The sequence below is a fragment of the Bacillus rossius genome, chromosome 10 (genome assembly GCF_032445375.1).
Source record: "Bacillus rossius redtenbacheri isolate Brsri chromosome 10, Brsri_v3, whole genome shotgun sequence".
NCBI lineage: Eukaryota > Metazoa > Arthropoda > Insecta > Phasmatodea > Bacillidae > Bacillus > Bacillus rossius.
The window spans coordinates 4,162,377-4,186,189 of record NC_086337.1 but is presented as its reverse complement, the minus strand read 5'-3'; the positions used below and the strand labels follow the sequence as shown (position 1 = coordinate 4,186,189).

General features: G+C 44.9%; 1 protein-coding gene across 1 annotated transcript in view; it reads left to right on the top strand.

Annotated features, from left to right (window-relative positions):
- The window catches only part of LOC134535727 (gem-associated protein 5-like), a 212,626-nt gene that overhangs the window by 145,727 nt on the left and 43,086 nt on the right, over positions 1-23,813 (top strand). Inside the window, exons 18-20 of the mRNA XM_063374945.1 lie at positions 87-297; positions 13,893-14,096; positions 18,484-18,649. Coding sequence (XP_063231015.1) covers positions 87-297; positions 13,893-14,096; positions 18,484-18,649 — 581 coding nt within the window. The remainder of the gene's footprint in view (positions 1-86; positions 298-13,892; positions 14,097-18,483; positions 18,650-23,813) is intronic.

Here is a 23,813-nt window from a genome sequence, read left to right as displayed (position 1 = left end):
TGTCTGGTCACGCCTGAACTGCCTGGTTCTCGTGAGGGTGGCGGTGAGGGTGAGGGTGGTGGTGACGAGGGGCGGCCCTGTTGCAGGCGGCTGGTGGTGGGGGATCTGGACGCGGCGTGCCAGCTGTACGCCCGCAGCAAGCAGGCCGGCTGCCACAGGCTGGCAGCCCTGGTGGCCAGGAAGGCAGGGCAGCTGGACAAGTGTGTGTCCCTCGCGAGGGAGGCGCTGGCAGAGCACCTGGCGGCCGGCAAGTGGTCCCAGGCCGAGGACATTGTGGCCGAGCACCCCGAGCTGCAGGCAAGCCCCCTTCATTTACATGTAGAACCTGTGCATTAGTGAAGCCAGACTTTAACAAGGCCGAGGAATATATTATATCCAGCACAGTAATATCACAACACACTGAACAGTTCAAGAAAAGACAAGCAACTATGTGATCACCAGATCCAGGGAAATGTTAGTTATGCACCAATACTGTGTTTGATCAGTAAAGGTTTGGGCAAGAGAAAACTACTTTCATAAATACACCACAACCGCACAAAATGGACGAAACTCCATGCTTTCCATTAATGGGAATACACAAGCCCTAAAGCGCAAATGGAAAAGCAACAACGGATGCGTAAAAAAGGTACGCTGAACAGAAACAAGTTAAATTTACAACCAGCGAATAAGAGACATGTCACTCAAACCATATTTAGATGGTGGCGAAAACAGCATTGAATTAATGTTACAAATTTTACGAAAACTATAATGATCTGAGATAACCTTCTATTACCACAGTCAACAACAATATTAAATCAGCATAATTCCTCCGTGATGTGTCTCTACAGTACTGTTTCTCCTAGCACCTAAACTCAAATGAAAATCATTTACAATATAAAGAAAGTGTAAAGCAATATTGTGGGCTTAAATAGTTACTTGCAATATGTACCCGTGCATGCATAGAGAAGTCCCTAGCTGAGTGGCAATTAAAAACCCAGATAAGGTGAAGGGAAGTGAACACGACACACCACACAGCTGATTCAGTCCAATGATCGCTGAAGCGGCGAGGGAAACACCCGTGCTCTAGCACCGGTGTACACTCACTCACACACTCACTCGCTCTTTGATTCGTTTATTCAATCATTTAGTCATTCGTTAATTGAATTGTTCTCTAATTTTTATTAAATTATTCATGTATGATTTTATTTTATTTATTTAATCATTGATTTTTTGATTTAATGATTAATTTATTAATTCGTTTATTCATCCATACAGATTCATACCCACTTACCGATGTGGTAACTTGAAATTTTGCAAGCTCGTAGACCTTAATCCATTTCCAATGGAAAAAATTCAAGAATTTTAAGTTTTTAATTTTCATTACAAAAAAACTAAGCATTGCTACACACCTGTAATGCCAGTGAAAACTTATCATAATGACCTATTAAAATTAGTGATGGCCCGATATCCAAAAACCCGATACCGATACCGATTCCGATATTTCCAAATTTACCGATCCGATACCCGATACCCGATATTCCGATTATAGGCCTATCTCATTTCTAATACTGATTCTAAAAAATTGTGGTTCTGGAGTATTGTTAGAGACAATAATGAAAAATGTTAAATATTAATAAAACATATTTATGTGAATATATATTATTTTTATTAATTGTAAAATATTGTAAATTCACATTAAATGAAATCTAATAATGAAATTATCATAATGGCTTACAAATAAGCTCTCCAAATTCAAATTCACGAGTCACTGCATGTACTTAGTCCAGTGTCTCGACTGTAATCTACGAAAAATACTGTCCGAAAAACATCATACCTTTGTACCCTTTGTATAATTTCATCACGGTAAACGACACGCTAGAATGGAAGGTCTTCAATTAGCAAATTTTGTGACATTGTATCACTCCATTTATTGGTGCGAAAACACGTTAAAAATACGTGAAAAGTAATTTCAATACAACTTTGAAACGTACTGCAGAGTTTATAAAACCACACATCTTTATTTATGTTATTGTCAATGCACTCAATATAGCCAACATAATACCTTTGCTGCAACTTGCCCTACTTAAACACGTTTCATATTTTAGCTTTTGTAAAACTTGTAACGTCTTTGTATAGAACAGCAGTTGGCGACCATGAAACGACGCGGAAAGAAAATGCCTGTTATATGAAGCAGCAACTTTATTCTTCTTCATGTTTACTTACGGCTACATCACTTATTAAATTTAATATCGTAATTATTTTCGTTTATGTTTTCAATTTATGTACACTTAGTGAACTTCGAAAATTCATCAAGCCAAAACATTTTGCGAATATCTGAAACGAATAAATATGCACTAATGACTGGGATTTGTGTACACATGGAAGAATTTTACCGTCAGGATGCATTGCAGTATCAGAAAGAAGAAATAGGCTTGAAATTGTTTCAGTGGAAAATATGCTTGGAATTACTAGGTAATATGGTGACGTGAAGAAAGATAAATTACGCCCGCGGAAAATAAGCTTGGAATTACGGTTAAGGTTATGTGAGAAGTATTATTGGCGAGAGCAAACAACGGTTTATCAAAATATCGCAAGTATTTACCGATGTCCGATATTGAAAAATGTCCCGATATTACCGATCTTCGATATCGAATATCGAATATCGGGCCATCACTAATTAAAATACTGATTGCAGCATCGTATTGTATTTTAGCTGGGTCTGCAATTTGGGTTGTGTGACTTTTTGTTGTATGTTAATCTGTTGATAGAGCCGTATTTTTTGATTGAGGGAACATTTTGAGCTCTTTTAACAAAATGTTTTGTTTGTTGTACACAAATATAATGGACAGTGAAATATGCTACTTAAAAAAATTGCATTCATACAACTTTGATAGTAAATATCAAATATCAACACAGCTTGCATACCACACACTAAGTAGTCCAACAAGTTGTCACAAAAAATGACAAAATTCCCAGTAGAGCTAATTTTTAAATGAGTCTGGGATGGTATGGTGTGCGATTTCTGACATTTTGTCAACAAAACAAATTATTTGCCGCCAGAGCCACCATTTTAAAATACCCTGTGAATTTTAGGTGTGTTCTTTTTTCCCACGACAAGTTAATGTTCAGGTGTTTCTGGCATGTAATTGACAAGTTTTCATAATTAAATATACCGTATATACTCGTGTATAGCGCGCCCTTTTTTCCCCTCAAGTAAAGGAAAAAAATAAGGATGCGCGCTATACACGGGAAAAAAAATTTTTGGGGGGGGGGGGGGGAGGCGGGGAGGAGTGGAAGTCGTTAACTGCCGGGTGACGTTTCTGGCCAGCCCCCACACATACGCACAAGCAACAAGGCCTCTGTTTCACACACACACACACACACACACACACACACACACACACACACACACACACACACACACGCACACGCGCGCGCGCAAGCTCGCACATCATGGTCTCTTGTTTATTTTTAGACCTCCCCCCTTTACAGAAAGCCAGCTCAGAAGCTAGTAAAAAGAGAGAGAGAGAAAGAGAGAATGTTGTCACCAGTTTCCCCCCCCCCCCCCCCCCCGGGCAACTTCTTCGCTTCCTCCATTCCTCACCGGTGAGTCATCAAGTTCTCCGCGCCAGCTTAGCAACGTAGCGCGGCACGCCTCCCTCCCTTCCTTCCTTCCACGTACCAGTTGTGACGATATAGCGCTTCATTATCTTCCGTTTAGACAGCAGAGTTTATGTATTTTCCTGACGCATCACCACACATCAATTTAAATAATCAGGTACCACAAAATGTTAGTAAAATTTATTTATGGGGAAAAAAAAAATTTCAATTTTTTTTTTCTTTGGAATTAGTTGCAAAAATCGTGGTGCGCGCTATACACGAGTAAATACGGTAAATTAATTTTCATAGCAGATGGTTACACAAGGTGTATCGTATGTTAATTTATTCATGGAGAGAGAAGTATTGTTATTTGTTATTAACAGTTTTATATAAAATTAGATTGCTTCACAAGCACAAGAATTACAGCTATTCTTTACATTTGAGTGTGAGGGGAGCATCAGTGATACCTTCTTCCTTTCTGAACCATGCTTGTCCTCGGTAGTGCATCTCGCAACGTCTCCTGTGATTGGCCAGGCCCCGCTCGGTCATCATCACGGCGAGGACCTCGTTGAAACCCTGTTAACACATTTTACAAGGACCTGGATGCTAAAGAAGACTTCTTAAGAGGGAAATAGTTAAGAATCAGTTGTTACATACACTATGCTCAGTTGCACGGATTGCATTTGTAAAATCGTTAATCTTCTTAACATCAGGAGTGACCCATTTTGACTCCCACCACCTAAAGAAAATAATTGTTTTACTTTTTGAATCAAATTTATGTGGTATTATTTGTGTGTATTTTGTCTTGACAAGTAAAATACCATTAAAAATTAAAGATTGTTAGTGCAACAAAACAAAATCCTCCGGCCGCAGCGTGTGAACTTGGCCTGCGCCACTGCCAGTCTCGGATGCTTGCTTCTCTCCCGAAGTAAACATTACAAATATCTACTGTACGTTCTAGCGTATCAGGGTCGCCTTTCATACACACTGCTATTCCTGCGATCGCTTGAATGGTGACTGCTTCCAATTGTGAACAGCGTGTGGAGTGTTAACACTAATAACTGATCGTACTTTGTATAGGATTACACTTTAGACATAACTCATGTAAAATAAACAAGCAAACCACTCGTTCTGCCTCCTTCCCCCTCTTATTTTGCCACCCCTGATACTTCTCTCCTCTCCTCTTTTACTAATTCCACCCAAGGACACGCCAGTATCCCGTCTTCACGGGAGACATAAGGGAGGGACGGACAGTGACGGAAGTACTGCTGGTTAGACAAGACTGGCCCAGGGCTTCGTAATCTTTAGCACTGCGCTGTAATGACAAACACGTTCATGAAACTGTAAATTTTATTGCAAGAAATCGGTGAATATTCGAAAGCCATCTGGAATTAGTATGTGTTTGTTCAGCAAGTTGAAAAGAGCTTAGTTGAAAAACTCATGTATATGAACTCCGTCACTTAAACCATTTTGTTTTTGAGCCAGCTTAGTTGAAAAACTACACTTTGTGTCTACAAACAGTGTCACTTATGCCATTTTTGAGCGCTGTTTACTGATGGACCCCCCACTGCTGATGTGAGGAATGCGACATGTGTTAGGATGATTGCCGGTGATAGACCAGGGGAGGGGGGAGGGAGTCGCTACTCTCCGCTGCACACGGTGCGGTACGCGCAAGCAATGTGAGCATGGTTCATTGGTATAAAAATAAATATTGTTATGGCCCTGCTAAATTTTTCCAACCAAAAAATTTTGAAGTTGTGATTTTGCAGCAGAAATACTGCTGTCTACTAATAAACAAACTGTTCCTAGTACTTTTTTTTTTTGAAAGTTTAATGTCTGATGCTATAATAACTGTAAATGGCTGTCACTGGGAATGGACTATACAACACCGCGAGGTGTCCCAGCTCTCTTTGTGGGTGGAGGGGGGTAGGGGGAATACAATATGGCTCGTGTGTGGGAGGGATGAGCTGTAGCCTTGAGGAATAAGAGCGAGGGAGGGAGAGGTAAGCCACATGTCATGATGCCGCCAGTCAGCCGGATGATCTTCGCAAGCGCCCAATGACGTCGCAGAAGCTACCACCGCCACATTTTTAAACAAAATGTCCCTTTTTTTTGTTCGTATAAGAACATTAGTAATAGTATTAAAACTCACACAAAATATACGCTGTGTGTTTAAAAAAATAACATTTTTATAAGCTTTCATTATTTTATTTCTCCTTATTTTTTTTGGTGTTAAAATTTCCGACTTTTCTATGATTCCTGATAATGTATTAGTAATATTGCTGCTTAGTTAAATCCGGGGTTCCTAAAATTGAGGTTCTAGTGTATAAACAAATTTCACACGAGTGACATACCTAGGTTGTGCAATTTGTTCAGCCTTCTCTCATACCATAGGGCTTTTGTAGGGATTCCATTAGCACAGATGTTTGTTCGGAACAAGCCTTGCATCAAGTTTTTAAAACAGGGCTTGTGGCCATATTTCAAATACTTTTATAAAAGTTTATTATGGACTTACATAATTATTCAAAATTATAAATTACCTTTTAAGATATTATGTAAACTAGTAGCATTCTTGTTATGGTTGTTAACCTATGCAGTTAATTTTTGCAGCATTCTTTATTCTTGCCTCAAGAGTACTACTGAATTAATAAATATTTCAGTAAAAATTTTACCCAAAATACATTTATCTAAATATAATGAAAGGTAAATATTTTATTTGTGGACTTTCTGTGAATTATAACATGTTTACCATTATGCCACGAAAATACACATCATGGATGTGAAATGCCTTCCGACCGCAACAGTTTTGTTTACTGCGGTGAAGCGCTGTTAACATCTCGGCCACACGTGATCCCATTCAATATCATATAAGAAAGATTATGAACAGTACACACACATTGGGCAATTTCTGAGTAAGCACACGCAACAAATTGTCACCTTTCAAATAAAAATTTTTCCCAAAAACTATTATTTTTTCTCCAATATTGTATTTAATTATCTGCGAAAAGTTCTTTTTTCATCCCTTCTTAAAGGACCATGTTTTTAATCTTGTGCATTTTTAATCATTACATTTTTTTATCAGCCGTAAATGATCGCTACAGCAAATCTTTGCTAATCATTGCCATGTCTTGTCATAGAAAAAAAAAAACATGATTCCAAGAGAGAATTTTGAGATGTAACAAAAATACTCATTTATATAAAAAAAAGTAGGTAATTTACAAAATCCAATTCAAATTAGTTTCTGTACTTTGATAATACTTGGTAATAATTAAAACTCAGAGATTGATTTCAATCGGTCTGTGTGAGACTGAGAGTGAGGAACTGGCCATTTACTTTAATTTGATAAAATAGTTTCAATAAATGGGTTAGTTTCTTTTTGAATTTCAGTATCTGTCTCACTCTTAACTCAAGGCGAATGTCTGCACAGTCTGTCTCACACAGATAAAATTAATTCAATTTTATTATCTATCACATAAAAAATTAGAATAGTTCAGTAGTGTAATATGGAAAATGGTTGTCATAGTACCTAGTGTAGGTGGTGTAGGAAGGTATTTTAATTAAAATAAAAAATTGTTGAGCATTACTTAGAAATTATATCAGATTTATTATTGTTGTTATTATATTTTTTTAATTCAGAATCATTATTAATTGTCCTATGAATTATTCACGTCTTTGTGTGTTCTGTTTTTTATTTCATCTCTTACCGAAATTTTTTTTACATATCTTTGGACCATGGGAACTTTATAATGTACAGACAACTTTATTAAGCTGGAGTTACACTACATTTCTTTGTATAGCAGAGTAAGATTGTGATAAGTGCTTGCAAATGTTAAAATCGTTTTGGTCATTTATGCGTACATGCATAAAGCTGTAGTGAGAGAGAGCTATATACAGTAGAGCATCCTGTATCCGTAATTCTACTTACAGGAATTTCTACTATCCGGATGTTTTCCAAGCGTTAAAAAAAATTTACAAAATTTAAAAAAATATATATATTTTTAAATGAATTATAATATATATTAATATATATTATTCCCGCGGAAGTAAATACCGATTGTTTGCGCAGTTCACGCCCCGTCTAGTCAGTCAGGGTGCACTTGATTTTATAAACACTCAGCGAGTTATGATGGAAGCCAAGGCTTCCGGTCTCGCGACTGCAGTGCACGGGCGTCGAGCGCATGTCAGGAATTGGCGGCAGCGGCCCCGCCTACACGTGAGCGCGCCGTGATAACGCGTTGTAGGGGAGGGGGAGTGGTGTATTGTGTGCGTTCAATGTCAGTCTTGCTTGTGGTGCGCGATCGCTAGTATGTACATTCCTGCAGACACGTGATGTTTTCAAAACATAAACTTCCTGGTGATGAGGAAAAGAGTAGTAAACGAAGGAAAAAAGTTCTTACCATTAAAGAAAAGGTTGAAATTCTCAAGAAACTAGATGCTGGGACTTCTGTTAAAAATCTCAGCCAATCGTATGATGTCGGCATTTCGACGATTTACGACATAAAGAAACAAAAGAATGAACTGTGTAAATTTTATTCGGACAGTGATACGAAGAGAGAAATTGAAAACAGAAAAACAATGCAGGGTAGTAAATGTAGTGACCTTGATAATGCTCTTTATCAATGGTTTCGTTTGCGGCGAAGTGGAGGTGTTAGCATTTCTGGACAGATGCTGATAGAACAGGCAAAACTGTTTCATGCCGAACTGAATCTAACATACGATTGTGACTATTTGTTAGGGTGGCTTCATAAATTCAAAAAACGCATTGGAATTTCTTTTTTCAAAGTTAGCGGTGAAAAGCTTTCTGCAGATACAGCGGCGGCGGAAAAGTTTGTTGCTGAGTTCGCAGAATATGTGTTGGACAACAACTTAACAGCAGACCAAGTTTACAATGCGGACGAGACTGCTTTGTACTGGCGTTGTATGCCTCGAAGCACGCTGTGCACTGCAGATAATCCTCACAGCGGGATGAAAGATTCTAAAGACAGATTGACCGTGCTTGGTTGTTCAAATGCTCCCGGTACCCACAAGCTGAAGCTACTCGTAATTGGCAAAAGCTTGCGCCCAAGGGCGCTAAAAGGTGTTAAAGTGTTACCTGTTGAATACCGAGCTACAAAAACCGCGTGGATAACATCTGCAATAACCACAGAATGGTTTGACAGTTTTGTGCGCCAGAGCCGGCAACACTGTAACAAGATAGGCTTAGACCCGCACTGCAAGATTGTCCTTGTGCTAGACAACTGCTCCGCGCATCCTGCAGCTGAAACACTAGACAGGGATAATGTTTCTGTCATGTATCTGCCCCCTAACTGCACTGCACTAATCCAACCGCAAGATCAGGGAATATTACGTTCGCTAAAATGTCGTTATCGCACGGAGTTCATGAAGCACTTTTTATCTGATCTGAATGGCGGCAAAACAATCTCGGAAATTAAAAAGGAATACACCATAAAGGATGTCATATGGTCACTAGCTCGTGCATGGGAAGGTATGCCTGCGTCAACATTTCACAAGGCATGGTTTAAATTGTGGCCGACTTTGGTTTATCGTGTTGAGGTTCATAACAAGGGAAATGAAGCCGACTTCAAAGGTTTTGAACAAAAAAACGTGAACGAACTGCTGGAGTATGCCAAGAACATAACAAATCCAGAACTAGAAGACTTACAATTGCAAGAACAAAACATTGTGGAATGGTTTTGTGTTGATGATAATGTTCCCGTTGTGCATCACTTTTCAGATAAGGAGATATTAGACTCTGTTAAGTGTAACAAAGACGACGGAAACAATGAAAGCAGTAGCGATGAAGATGAACCACAGGAGAAAATCTCGCAAGATGAGTGCCTTCACCACATTGAACGATTAATAGCTGGCCTAGAGCAACGAAGTTATATCAACGACCAGCAAATTATGCATTTGTATATGCTTCAAAAACAGCTGACTGAAGAGAAGCACAAACGTGTGCGGCAACAATGCATTAGTGACATGTTCAAAAAAGCTCCTGTTTCCACACCTGCTTCAACTACGAGTGAGAACATTGACGATCCAACACCTGGCACCAGTGGCACAAACATAAACAGTTACGTTCAGAGTGACAGTGACAGTGATTAACTTTAACTTCTCCTGTCTTTCACAATGTGTGACGATTTAGGTAATTTGTTGTTTAGCTTTTTAAATTTAAATTAATGCGACTGTTAAACAATGTTTCTTACACACAGACAAGTGGGGCCGTATACAGTGATTATTTCAATGCAGTTTATCTAAGTTCTAGGACATTATTTTTTATTCGCGGGACATGTGTAGCCTACAGTGAGTCATGGTAAGTGTTTTTTTATTTGTAATGTACCGTACCTAATTGTACCATGTGTTATTATTTTATATTTTATTTATGCAACATGTGGATACACCAAATCACTGTACAAACTGTATGTAAATTATGTAATTGTAACACAATTAATTGAATGTCAAACGTCTCGCCTACGTCTGCTTGCTTCGCGCGGACATCATGGTACAGTCACGTAGCTGTAGCGTGCTTCTAGGCAAGGTCTGATAAGCGTGCCCGTGGCAAGGTCACACCACCGGATGTAGCTGTCATCACCCTACCCCCACCCCCCTTGCCGTCCTCATCTACAGCTACAGGATGTTCACAAACTTCGGGAGCAATTTTTTTTTTTCAATTAGGGGGCCTTATAGTGAATTTCTACTTTCCGGAATTTTCTACTATCCGGAATAGTCTAAGTCCCGACCATTCCGGATACAGGGTGCTCTACTGTATTCAAATTTTAAGACTATGATTATTGGGTTTTGTATACTTATACATTTAACAAGAAATAAAGTGAAGTACCCAAATAAGTGAGACAACAGCCTCTTTTTATAGATCTTTGAAAAAATGCATAGTAATATGCAATAATTATAATTTGATCACATTTCAACTATATTTCATAAGTTACTCTTGTTATTACCGTGTTTTCTCGCATAATCGTCGCACATTTTATTCTAAAATCATGTTTGAAAAGTAGGGGTGCGACAATTATGCGGAAAAAAATGTTTTTGTTAGATAAAGTTATTTATACCTAAAAACAAAACCCATTCATGGAAAGTTAGTTTATTTAAAAAGTGAATTATAAAAGAGCACGCCAAACAATTTAAATTAATAAGTCATGCAACCAAAACCTTTCAAATTTAAATAGAAAAATAAAATCTATCGCCATATACACACCACGAAAGAGTGCTGGCCATCAGATGTACTAGTTAACTCGGCACCTGACAGAGAGCGCGCGCTGCATGCACTCGGCGAGATATCAATATTCTGCTACGTGTGCGCGCTCTATAAGGGAAGCAACATAACCAAACATTAATGATTGCAACGAGCGCTGGCTTCATTTTTGTAAGCAGTACACCGTGGCGACGGAGATGAATAGATGAAGGTTATAATGTTTAAAAAGTCTTTAAAAGAAAATTTACACATCAGACAACTTTGTATTTCCGTTAATTAAATAAGTAAGAAGTAATGTCTGAATAAATATTAGATTTCTATTTTAAAATACATCGTTCTATATGGAAAAAATACCTACACAAAAGGCTCGGATTCTAATAGCGGGACCAAAAACATCATGTGATGTTTACGTGAGAGGTTTTTTTTAATCCAAATATTGACTCCCTAAAATATGGTAGCGACGATAATGCGAATGCGACGATTATGCGATAAAATATGGTACATACCATATTTACCTGTGTAAGAGTTGCAGATTTTATGTCAAATTTTTGTTTGGTAAAATTTACTGCGACCTATTGCATTAACACTTTTACACAACTACTGACGAAAACCATCCCATAGGGTCATAAGTGCAAGCAATCGGAGAAGGCCAAGCCTCGCCATTACAGAGGTTTTTATTTTAGAAACAAGTGTGTTCCATTGTAAGCCCAGAATATTGGGAATTGTAGCAGCCTGACATGGTCGCAATACGACAGAGGCACATCGGCCGGAACGTGGCTGGTGGCTTCCTTCCCTTCTTAGCAGTTCAACAAGTTCATCCTCCAGCAAGTGGGGAACATCATTCACAGAGATATGACTGTAAAGAGCCTTCGCAGTAAAGCAGTTGTTATGGCACAGTAAACAACCGAAACCACTTCAAATACAGGATGTCTACAGCCCACTAAATTCACAAAAAAGTAACGAAAATGAAGGACTGCTCACGAAAGTCATGAAACTTTAATTTTCAGCAGCTTTTTGCTATATAATGTTTTGTTTTTTTATGCCTTACTTGAGTTTATTTTATTAAATAATTGATGACTGTACACTTAAAATGTTCAGTTTCACCAAGCTTTGTGGACTTTCTGTAATTATTACTGATTTTGAGTATTTGGATGTCCAGTTACAGAATCATAGAAACTTACTGACATGCCAGCGACCTTGGATAGATATCACACACTGGTGTTTAGCCGTGTCTCGCACGCTACAACCACAGTGATTCTCTTGTAACACAGAAGCTTACGGCTCTTATATCAGAGACACAGAGTATAGTGACCGTTGGCCAGGGGAAAAGAAACCCAATAAACAAACACCCAATATAGTTCTCCACTCGCCCTCGGCGACATCTTTTATTTTAATTTACACACAAAAGCTCACGCAATCTACAAGGCCTCTCAGATGGGCTAACATGAGGTGATTAAATTATGTTGTCGAATCGAAAACATCATCAACGTTATCACAAGGAATGAACATAATAAAACAATATGGATTACACGAATAATGAAGGCCTATAATATAAAATGACTAGGATACAAATACGCCAGTTACATGCGTATACAATCTACTACAATATATATATTTATATATCACAGTAAGGAATTAAGTTTAGATGTCGTGACCACAACAATAAATAATCATACATAGAATCTCAAAAGGCTCAGTCATAAGACATTATCCACCCACAACATGATACAGATACAATTAACGATTTAAAGAGGGGTTAACCTAAGTCCATTAAATATAAACGTGGAATAGTCAAATAGGCATGAGGCGTGTGGACCAAGATCAACAACCCTACGAATAAAGCCCGCAGGCAAGGAACGTTCAAATTCCCGGAAACCAGAACGAGACATAAAAAGGTACTATATAAGGCAGACATAACTACACATAATTACGGTTATATTGCGCAAATAACAACTGCTCATGGTAGCATCATGCAAATCAGCAAGAAATCAAAAGGGCAAATCAAGAGCATCCCACTATAACCAAACGATACGGCAAAATACTGCCTTACGAAAACGAAACATGACTTTTCCAAAGTATTTTTCTACAGGTGGCGGCCGAAACTGAATTTAGAAGAATAGGCACATAACGATACGTCACCTTAAGGCATGGCTAATGGCACGGCCACCTCGTGCGACGACAATACTGAGAATTACCCTAAGAATTACCCCTCAGGCCAGCATCCTAATCATGCTAACATGTCTAAGAGAAACAAAATAATGGACGAGACCCAGCGCGCGCAGCCGCTTATAAAACCTCGCAGGTGGCGCTGAGGTCACAAAGGCACTAGAGTGGAAGAAGGAGTGGAAAGGAGTGGGGAAGAGGGGAAGGTCGCCGATCCGACGCATGCGCGAAAATCAGGGCAAACGCCTGTTTCAGGTGTTTAGTAATGAACTAAAAAAGTCACAAAGATTACTGCACAAAATAAGTACAACAAGCTACATTTCACTTTGAAATCAAAATAATCTTTCTTTTTTTCCCAGAAATAGGGTGGTTATTTTTGAAGGGTCGTTAATTGTGGTATTGTTGGCTTGAGAGCTCACTGCAGTATGATTACACTATAATAGTAGTTATTTTTTTTTCTCACAAGAAGCCACTAAAAATTGACTGTCTACTAGCTCTTCAAAACAAATGCAGCTTATTGGGTGTAGGCTTATTTTGTGACAGTGGGAGATTCCACATACTTTGTGAGGAAGCACTTTTCTTAGAAATGATCTATCTTTAAAGAAATTACATTTTGAATCATAATTTTTAATATTGATTATAAGGATGGTGAACATGGACTTGAATTAAAAGTAAATTTAGAGTAACTTATTAAAATTTATTAAAACATCAATAACAATATTTATCCTAGAAGCTGAAAAGTTGTAGGATCTAGAGTTTACTTTATATAGAATATGTGATGTACGTTTGTTACACAGGGTTTATGTTACAGTGATGTTCACTGATGTAGAGGTTTAGTTGTGCAGCAGTAGTTGTCAGATTGTAGGTTCAGAAGCATGCGTAAGGGCTACTAGGGCAGTGTGCAGCGTGCAGCGTGTGTGAGTGATGACTGTGTGCTCAGCCGCTGGCTGTGTGGAGCCATGTCACACGCCTGCTGGTGGACCGTGCCACGGAACCTGGGGAGATCCGAGCCTGGCTGGGTGGCAGCCCTGCCTCCGCCCGACCCTCCCTGCTACAAGAGGTGGAGGAGTGTGCCACGGCCCTGCAGGTCGACAGGCAACACCTGGGCGTCGCTCTGGGCGAGTTGCGCAATCTCTCCAGCCAGGCAAGTGGCTCTACTGCACGTCTGTAGCCAGGCATGTTGCTCTACTGCACGTCTGTAGCCAGGCATGTTGCTCTACTGCACGTCTGTAGCCAGGCAAGTAGCTCTACTGCACGTCTGTAGCCAGGAAAGTTGCTCTACTGCACGTCTGTAGCCAGGCAAGTCGCTCTACTGCACATCTGTAGCCAGGCATGTTGCTCTACTGCACATCTGTAGCCAGGCATGTTGCTCTACTGCACGTCTGTAGCCAGGCATGTTGCTCTACTGCACGTCTGTAGCCAGGCATGTTGCTCTACTGCACGTCTGTAGCCAGGCAAGTTGCTCTACTGCACGTTTGTAGCCAGGCAAGTAGCTCTACTGCACGTCTGTAGCCAGGCAAGTTGCTCTACTGCACGTCTGTAGCCAGGCAAGTTGCTCTACTGCACGTCTGTAGCCAGGCATGTTGCTCTACTGCATGTCTGTAACCAGGCATGTTGCTCTACTGCACGTCTGTAGCCAGGCAAGTAGCTCTACTGCACGTCTGTAGCCAGGCAAGTTGCTCTACTGCACGTCTGTAGCCAGGCAAGTTGCTCTACTGCACGTCTGTAGCCAGGCAAGTCGCTCTACTGCACATCTGTAGCCAGGCATGTTGCTCTACTGCACGTCTGTAGCCAGGCATGTTGCTCTACTGCACGTCTGTAGCCAGGCATGTTGCTCTACTGCACTTCTGTAGCCAGGCATGTTGCTCTACTGCACGTCTGTAGCCAGGCATGTTGCTCTACTGCACGTCTGTAGCCAGGCATGTTGCTCTACTGCACGTCTGTAGCCAGGCAAGTTGCTCTACTGCACGTCTGTAGCCAGGCAAGTGGCTCTACTGCACGTTTGTAGCCAGGCAAGTGGCTCTACTGCACGTCTGTAGCCAGGCAAGTTGCTCTACTGCACGTCTGTAGCCAGGCAAGTGGCTCTACTGCACGTCTGTAGCCAGGCATGTTGCTCTACTGCACGTCTGTAGCCAGGCATGTTGCTCTACTGCACGTCTGTAGCCAGGCAAGTAGCTCTACTGCACGTCTGTAGCCAGGCAAGTAGCTCTACTGCTCGTCTGTAGCCAGGCAAGTTGCTCTACTGCACGTCTGTAGCCAGGCATGTTGCTCTACTGCATGTCTGTAACCAGGCATGTTGCTCTACTGCACGTCTGTAGCCAGGCATGTTGCTCTACTGCACGTCTGTAGCCAGGCATGTTGCTCTACTGCACGTCTGTAGCCAGGCATGTTGCTCTACTGCACGTCTGTAGCCAGGCAAGTTGCTCTACTGCACGTTTGTAGCCAGGCAAGTGGCTCTACTGCACGTCTGTAGCCAGGCAAGTTGCTCTACTGCACGTCTGTAGCCAGGCAAGTGGCTCTACTGCACGTCTGTAGCCAGGCATGTTGCTCTACTGCACGTCTGTAGCCAGGCATGTTGCTCTACTGCACGTCTGTAGCCAGGCAAGTAGCTCTACTGCACGTCTGTAGCCAGGCAAGTCGCTCTACTGCACATCTGTAGCCAGGCATGTTGCTCTACTGCACATCTGTAGCCAGGCATGTTGCTCTACTGCACGTCTGTAGCCAGGCATGTTGCTCTACTGCACGTCTGTAGCCAGGCATGTTGCTCTACTGCACGTCTGTAGCCAGGCAAGTTGCTCTTCTGCACGTTTGTAGCCAGGCAAGTGGCTCTACTGCACGTCTGTAGCCAGGCAAGTTGCTCTACTGCACGTCTGTAGCCAGGCATGTTGCTCTACTGCACGTCTGTAGCCAGGCAAGTAGCTCTACTGCACGTCTGTAGCCAGGCAAGTAGCTCTACTGCACATCTGTAGCCAGGCAAGTAGCTCTACTGCTCGTCTGTAGCCAGGCAAGTTGCTCTACTGCACATCTGTAGCCAGGCATGTTGCTCTACTGCACATATGTAGCCAGACATGTTGCTCTACTGCACGTCTGTAGCCAGGCATGTTGCTCTACTGCACGTCTGTAGCCAGGCATGTTGCTCTACTGCACGTCTGTAGCCAGACATGTTGCTCTACTGCACGTCTGTAGCCAGGCATGTTGCTCTACTGCACGTCTGTAGCCAGGCAAGTCGCTCTACTGCACGTCTGTAGCCAGGCAAGATGCTCTACTGCACGTCTAGCCAGGCATGTTGCTCTACTGCACGTCTGTCGCCAGGCATGTTGCTCTACTGCACGTCTGTAGCCAGGCATGTTGCTCTACTGCACGTCTGTAGCCAGGCAAGTTGCTCTTCTGCACGTTTGTAGCCAGGCAAGTGGCTCTACTGCACGTCTGTAGCCAGGCAAGTTGCTCTACTGCACGTCTGTAGCCAGGCATGTTGCTCTACTGCACGTCTGTAGCCAGGCAAGTAGCTCTACTGCACGTCTGTAGCCAGGCAAGTAGCTCTACTGCACATCTGTAGCCAGGCAAGTAGCTCTACTGCTCGTCTGTAGCCAGGCAAGTTGCTCTACTGCACATCTGTAGCCAGGCATGTTGCTCTACTGCACATATGTAGCCAGACATGTTGCTCTACTGCACGTCTGTAGCCAGGCATGTTGCTCTACTGCACGTCTGTAGCCAGGCATGTTGCTCTACTGCACGTCTGTAGCCAGACATGTTGCTCTACTGCACGTCTGTAGCCAGGCATGTTGCTCTACTGCACGTCTGTAGCCAGGCAAGTCGCTCTACTGCACGTCTGTAGCCAGGCAAGATGCTCTACTGCACGTCTAGCCAGGCATGTTGCTCTACTGCACGTCTGTCGCCAGGCATGTTGCTCTACTGCACGTTCGTCGCCAGGCAAGTGTCTCTACTGCACGTCCGTAGCCAGGCATGTTGCTCTACTGCACGTCTTTAGCCAGGCATGTTGCTCTACTGCACATCTTTAGCCAGGCATGTTGCTCTACTGCACATCTTTAGCCAGGCATGTTGCTCTACTGCACGTCTGTAGCCAGGCATGTTGCTCTACTGCATGTCTGTAGCCAGGCAAGTGGCTCTACTGCACGTCTGTAGCCAGGCAAGATGCTCTACTGCACGTCTAGCCAGGCATGTTGCTCTACTGCACGTCTGTCGCCAGGCATGTTGCTCTACTGCACGTCCGTAGCCAGGCAAGTTGCTCTACTGCACGTCCGTAGCCAGGCATGTTGCTCTACTGCACGTCTTTAGCCAGGCATGTTGCTCTACTGCACGTCTGTAGCCAGGCATGTTGCTCTACTGCACATCTGTAGCCAGGCATGTTGATCTACTGCACGCCTGTAGCCAGTCATGTTGCTCTACTACACGTCTGTAGCCAGGCATGTTGCTCTACTGCACGTCTGTCACCAGGCATGTTGCTCTACTGCACATCTGTAGCCAGGCATGTTGCTCTACTGCACGTCTGTAGCCAGGCAAGTTGCTCTTCTGCACGTCTGTAGCCAGGCAAGTTGCTCTACTGCACGTCAGTCACCAGGCATGTTGCTCTACTGCACGTCTGTAGCCAAGCAAGTTGCTCTACTGCATGTCTGTAGCCAGGCAAGTTGCTCTACTGCATGTCTGTAGCCAGGCATTTTGCTCTACTGCACGTCTGTAGCCAGGCATTTTGCTCTACTGCACATCTGTAGCCAGGCATGTTGCTAAACTGCACGTCTGTAGCGAAACATATATTACTGCACGTCTGTATATGCAACATTGATTTTCTACTGCACTTCTTTAGATAGATAGCCTTTTATAAACTGAATCGTCTTTTTTATCTTATTTCTGTATAAGCTTGCACTTCTTATTAGAAATTAATTTAATTTTAGTTATTGAGGTTTTTTTTTTCTCTCTTTGTTGATTTTTAGCAAATTTAATTAAAAAATATATATTTTTAATGAAAATATATTCTATATATATTTTTTTGTTATAAATCTATTCCCTCTATTATAATTATTGATTTTTATAGCATTTAATTTGCATTTACTGGCATCAAAGTAAAAGAGATGGCCTTCCTCTTTTTGCATAAAAATGTTAATTAAAATGTTAGTCTAACAGATGCTCATTAGACTGCTGCAGTAAGCCTACTTTGCTTATAGGCATTTTATTATTGCAGATAAAAGTTATGCATTATTTTTCTTCTAAATGATGCATCCTAGGCATTTGAAAAGGTTGTTTTTGTTTAAAAGGTTATAAACCTAAATATAAAAATTAATGAAAGTTTAACATTGCAGAGTATAAAATGTTTAAGCAAATTATGATGTGAACCCCAATAAATGATAAAGGTTATTTATTTAGAATTTTAGTTCATTACAAAAATATTTATAGTATTGCACAAAACCATTCCTAAACTATATTTGCAGGGGAGAATAATGATAAGTAACAGCTATCTGATAGAGCCAAGCTTGTGAGACGTGCGAGACGTGCGAGACGGAGAGTGGTGGGTGCAGACGTGGCTGGAGGTGAGCCGGCAGCTCTGCCTGGCCTGGACTGCCGTGCCGCAGGAGCTGGTGTTGGCGCTTCTGCTGCGAGCACTGCACGCCGTCTACCAGACACAGCTGCACGCCGGGCCCCAGATGCCCTTGCTGCAGCTGTGCAGCTGGCTGAGTCCCGCCGGTGAGTCGCCTCGCCTCTCTGGGCTTATTATGAGACATGATGAGAGTGAATTTTCAAGAACAAAGGCTACTTTCAAATACAATTTAAATTAGTGCTTGTAAATCTTAAACCTTTTTTCTAAACGTTAATGATGGTATATCAGTGCATTTTATTCTAGTTAGTATTCTTAAGGGAATTTTTCTGTATAACCTTTAATCATATGTAAAGCCTTGATTTCTATGTGATTACTTGACACAGGCTGGCAAGACCCTTTTCACTTTCATGTAATTAGGTTTAGTAATATTTTATGTTATATTGCAAATGCAATACGTGAACCTTGCAGGCTCCTGTCTTGTAAGGGTACCTTTGAAAGAATAGATTCCAGACTCGTAACTATAGTTCAGTATTTTGATTGTTCTAACTTAGGTAGTTATTAAATTTTATATCTAGATGAACAGGAATCTGTAAATAAATTACTCTAAAAAATAATTTAACTTAAAGTTAAAAATATTAATTATAATTTATTTTCCTTTAAAAAAAATACTATTATTAACAGTTTAATGTTTTGGTTCTGTTACTGCCCTTGTGTAGTTAAAGAAAGCTTTATATGTATTAATTTTGTTATAAAAGCCCTGGAAGCTGCGTTAAGTGGGTGAAACATACTACAGTATACTCAGAGGTACAGAAGGGAGAAACATTAAAAAAAAAGATTTACTTCTCACAATAAGTAGAAAGTGGATCATATTTGAAGTGAATAACTAAAAAGAAGTAGTTTGCTTAGAGCTTACCCTTTTTATTGTGACGTCGTCCCAGGTGCTCCCGTGGCTCGCACAGGTCGTTATGCCACCTCGGTGCCTCACCGGTCAGCGTGTGTGGTCGGTGGTAGTGTCTCGAACGGGTGGAGGTCGATTGTCATGGAGAGCGGAGATCGACTCGAGCCCTAACGGGACCTGCTAGGACGCGCCAGTTGGCCTTCACCCCTCGGCGCGAGCAGTCGTGTGCGACTCGCGAAGTTCGGCGGTCGGTGTTCGTGTGCGGACCGGACAGTCGTGTGCGTGCCGACAACGTTAGTCGTGTGTGTGGTCCAACCACTCCTGCCTGCCACGTGGCGACGTCACGACCACCGAGAGACGGAGTCTCGTGCTGTGAACTAGCCCACAGCAACCACCCCTGTTAATGGTTAGTTGGCGCCCTCAGACACCACCCAACCACGCATCAACATCGGCAGGACGACAAATGGCGCCCATCTAGGTGGCTCATCAAAATTGCAAACAATTCAGGCAAAGAAAAACTGTCAAAATTCCCGTCAAAACTACGGCAAAGTAGTCGAAAGGTGAGCCAGGACAAAGGGGAGGAAAACGCGCGCGCAGGACAAAGGGCGCATCTGACCAGCGCCCTTAACGGGACCCAAGGGCAAACGAGATCACCCCACCCCCACCCCAGCAACGCGCGCGCTAGAAAGGAGCACCGGCCACCACTTTCCCCTCTCCGCCCGCCGAGCGCGCACGTGCACCAAAGAAGCCAACTCCGGCCGTTCGGCACCCGAGCCTAACCGAGTGGAACCGAAGGCAGCCGAATCGGCACACTCGACCGCGGACCGCGTCCACGGACACATCCCGTCTCCCGGGGCGGCCAGCCACGTTCCACGAGGATGCAGAGAGATCCGGACATAGCCATCGACATGGAGGGATTGTGTGAGGGCTGTTTTAGACCCTTTCCGGAGTCACTCGTAAATAACGAGAGTGCTCAGTGTCAGTGTGCATGCGGCCGCGTCCGCGTCAAAGAGGAGCAGTCGGGAAGCGCCGCAAGGGGTACAACAAACACGCTGTGCGCAGCCGCGCGCTGCCGCGCGCAGCCAGGCGAGACGGCCCGATGCCTACAGTGCGGGGTCACAAAACACCACGCGTGCGCTGAAGTACGCGAGTTCGTGCATTTTCGTGATGGGTTGTTCCTCTGCGTCACCTGCGAGAGCACAATGATGCAAGCGTACCACGCACAGCTGACCCCCGCGCCGCGCGCCGCGAGTGGGCCGATCGTACTGCCGGAGTTCGCGGGTCACGCCCACGAGGACCCAGCTATGTTCTTGCGGGTATGCAAGGAAAAATTAGCACGCCATCACATCGCACCAGAGGAGTGGACAGAACGCGCCAGCAGCCAGTTGCGCGGCGACGCCCGAACCTGGTGGTCTCAGACAGGCGATTACGACACCGCGTGGACTGATTTTGCACGACGCCTGGAGGCACGCTTTGATGACTCGCGCGCACGGGCCTGTTGCATGAACGAGTTGTTCTGCCGAGCCCAGTCTAGCGGGGAAGGAGTAGAAGCATTTGTGCACGGGAAGCTGCGGCTCTACCGACGTCTAACACCCCGCGGTAGGATACAGGATGTGCTACCGAACATAGTCGAGCTCTTGACGCCCGAGGTACGGCCCTTCGTGCGTACTGCAGTGGAGAAGGGACTAGACGCTTTCCTCGCCCTCGAAAGGGAAGTAGAACAGGACCTCAAGGCAGCACGAGACGCCCGGAGCGTCACGACGCCCCAAGTCCCACAGGCGAGGCCTACAAGACGCCTGGAGGACACCCTGGCCGTGGTGCGATATGTGCAACCCCCCCCAGTCCAACTTGCTACAGGAGGGGGGAGAGGCATCGCGTCCGAATCAGGGCGGCCAGGCGGCGCGACAAGCACGGGCAGGCAGCCAACGTGGCGGCCCTTCCAGTGAACGTGACGATCATCCGCCACGCTGCCAATACTGCCCGACGCCCGAACACCACTGGCATAGAGTGTGCCCGACCAGAGAGGCGCGGTGGATGGCGTCAAGGGGAGGACCCGCGCCGTCGGGAAACTGCAACTAGGGGGCGACGACGCAGTTGGCCGCCGTCCCCGGACCTCACGCCCTGCCTCCGCCGACACACTGCCTCACCTACCACTCGCCAGTGGAGGCGGCCCACCGCACCCGATGACGGACAGCCCCACGTAGCCAGCGAGCGACACCATTCACCAGGCGTCGCCGGTGACCCGACCCACAGCTAGGGGGGTGAGAGACGCACCGTCTCACCTACCACTCGCCAGTGGAGGCGGCCCACAGCACCCGACAACGGACAGCCCCATGTCGCCAGCGAGCGACACCATTCACCAGGCGTCGCCGGTGACCCGACCCACAGCTGGGGACCCCAGCCAAGCACCACCGCGCCTGGGGCGGATGGGACCGAAGGCTGGAAACCTCATCCGCATCCCTGTCTCGCTAGATGGGAGGCCGGTGGAGGCGTTGGTGGACACCGCGGCGACTCACACCTACGTTGCGGCCCACCTTGTCCCTGATGCTGAAGTGACACCTGAGGCAGACACCATTCAGCTCGCAACAAAGGGATCTAGCACGGTCACGACTGGGCGTGTGGAGGTGAGTGTCGGCATAAGGGACTATGTGACCAGGACGTGCGCACTCGTAGTGCAGGACCTCAGGGATGAGCTCATCCTAGGGTTACCCTGGCTAGTCCAGGAGGATGCTAACATAGAAGTCGGGGCAGGTAGGATGCATGTCGGGACCCAGGGGCGCTGGACCGTGTATGGGTTGTCACATCGCCGCCCACCAACCTGGACGGATCCTACCCAGCTGATAGACCTACGCCACGGCGTACCACCAGACTATTGTGCCCTTCTAGACAGAGCCCTCAGGCAGCAACCACAGGTGTTCACGTCAGCTGACCGGCTGCGCCGTACGAATATTACAGAACATTGTATACCCATGGTACCCCATGTTCCTCCATTCGCCAAGCCAGGGGGTTTCGGTCCCTGCGAGCTCACTGCCATCCAGGAACAAATCACAGAAATGCTGGGGGATGGGGTAATAGAGCCCAGCACGTCACCATACAACTGTCGCATAGTCATGGCCAGTAAGAAAGACGGCTCCCTGCGTTTCTGCATCAATTTTAAGCCAATTAATGACCTAACCATCCCGGCACCACCCCCACTCATAAATCTTACAGAAGCGCTCACCAGCATGGGCGATGCCCAGGTGTTTACGTCACTAGACCTGAAGTCCGGCTACTGGCAGGTGCCAGTTCGGCCTGAGGACCGCCCCAAGACCGCCTTCACTGCACCCGATGGGCGCAGGTTTCAGTTTTGTGCCATGCCGTTCGGGCTGATGGATGCCCCTGCGACCTTCCAGACCATGATGGTCCGCGTCTTGGACGGCTATATTGGCAAGTTTACTGCGGCCTACCTCGATGACGTGATCATATGGTCACGATCGTGGGAGGATCATGCACATCACCTCGCATTGGTCCTCGAACGGCTAGCCACACATGGACTGACGTGTGCGCCACGCAAGTGCCATGTCGGCGCGAAGGAACTGGAGTTCTTGGGGCACCTCGTGAGCGCGGATGGGTGTCGACCCCTGCCAGATCAGCTGGCCCTGATAGAGGGGAAAGAGCCTCCCCGTACCAGAAAACAATTGCAGAAGCTAATGGGACTTTTAAACTGGCTCAGGTCATTCATCCCGAACTTCGCCACCATCACCGCACCAATGACGGACCTCTTGTCACCCAAGAGCAGGTTTCGATGGACGGACGCGGCAGAGCAGGCTCTCGCCTGTGTCAAGCAGCAGTTCAGGGAGTGTCACACCCTGTCACGGCTAGTGCCCGATATTCCCCTATTCGTCCAGACAGACGCGAGCCAGGAGGGTATGGGGGCAGTAATCTACCAACAAAGAGCTGGAGAAGAGAGGCGGGTGATCGAGTACGCCAGTGCCAAGTTTGGCCCTGCAGAGCGGCGGTACCACGTCAACGAGCAGGAGTGTCTCGCGGTGGTGTGGGCACTCAGGCGATACCGACACCACCTCGAGGGGAGACGCTTCACGCTCCGCACTGACAGCCAGTGCCTGCAGTGGCTGAACTCCGCCCAGGGAGGCAAATCCAAGTTCACGCGGTGGGCACTGATGCTCCAGAACTTCGCTTTTCGCGTGGAGCACGTCCCTGGGCGGGAGAACCAGCTGGTGGATGAGCTCTCCCATCACCCGGATGCCAACACTGTGTTCAAGGACGATCAGGGATGGGACGACTTACTTCCCCCCTGCAACCCCCAGACGGGGTCTACAAGTGAGCCCCCGCCAGCAGCACTATACGCCACTACGGCCGAGAGGCCCCGCGACCCTGCGCCAGCTACCCTAGCCAGCCTCATGGAGATCGTC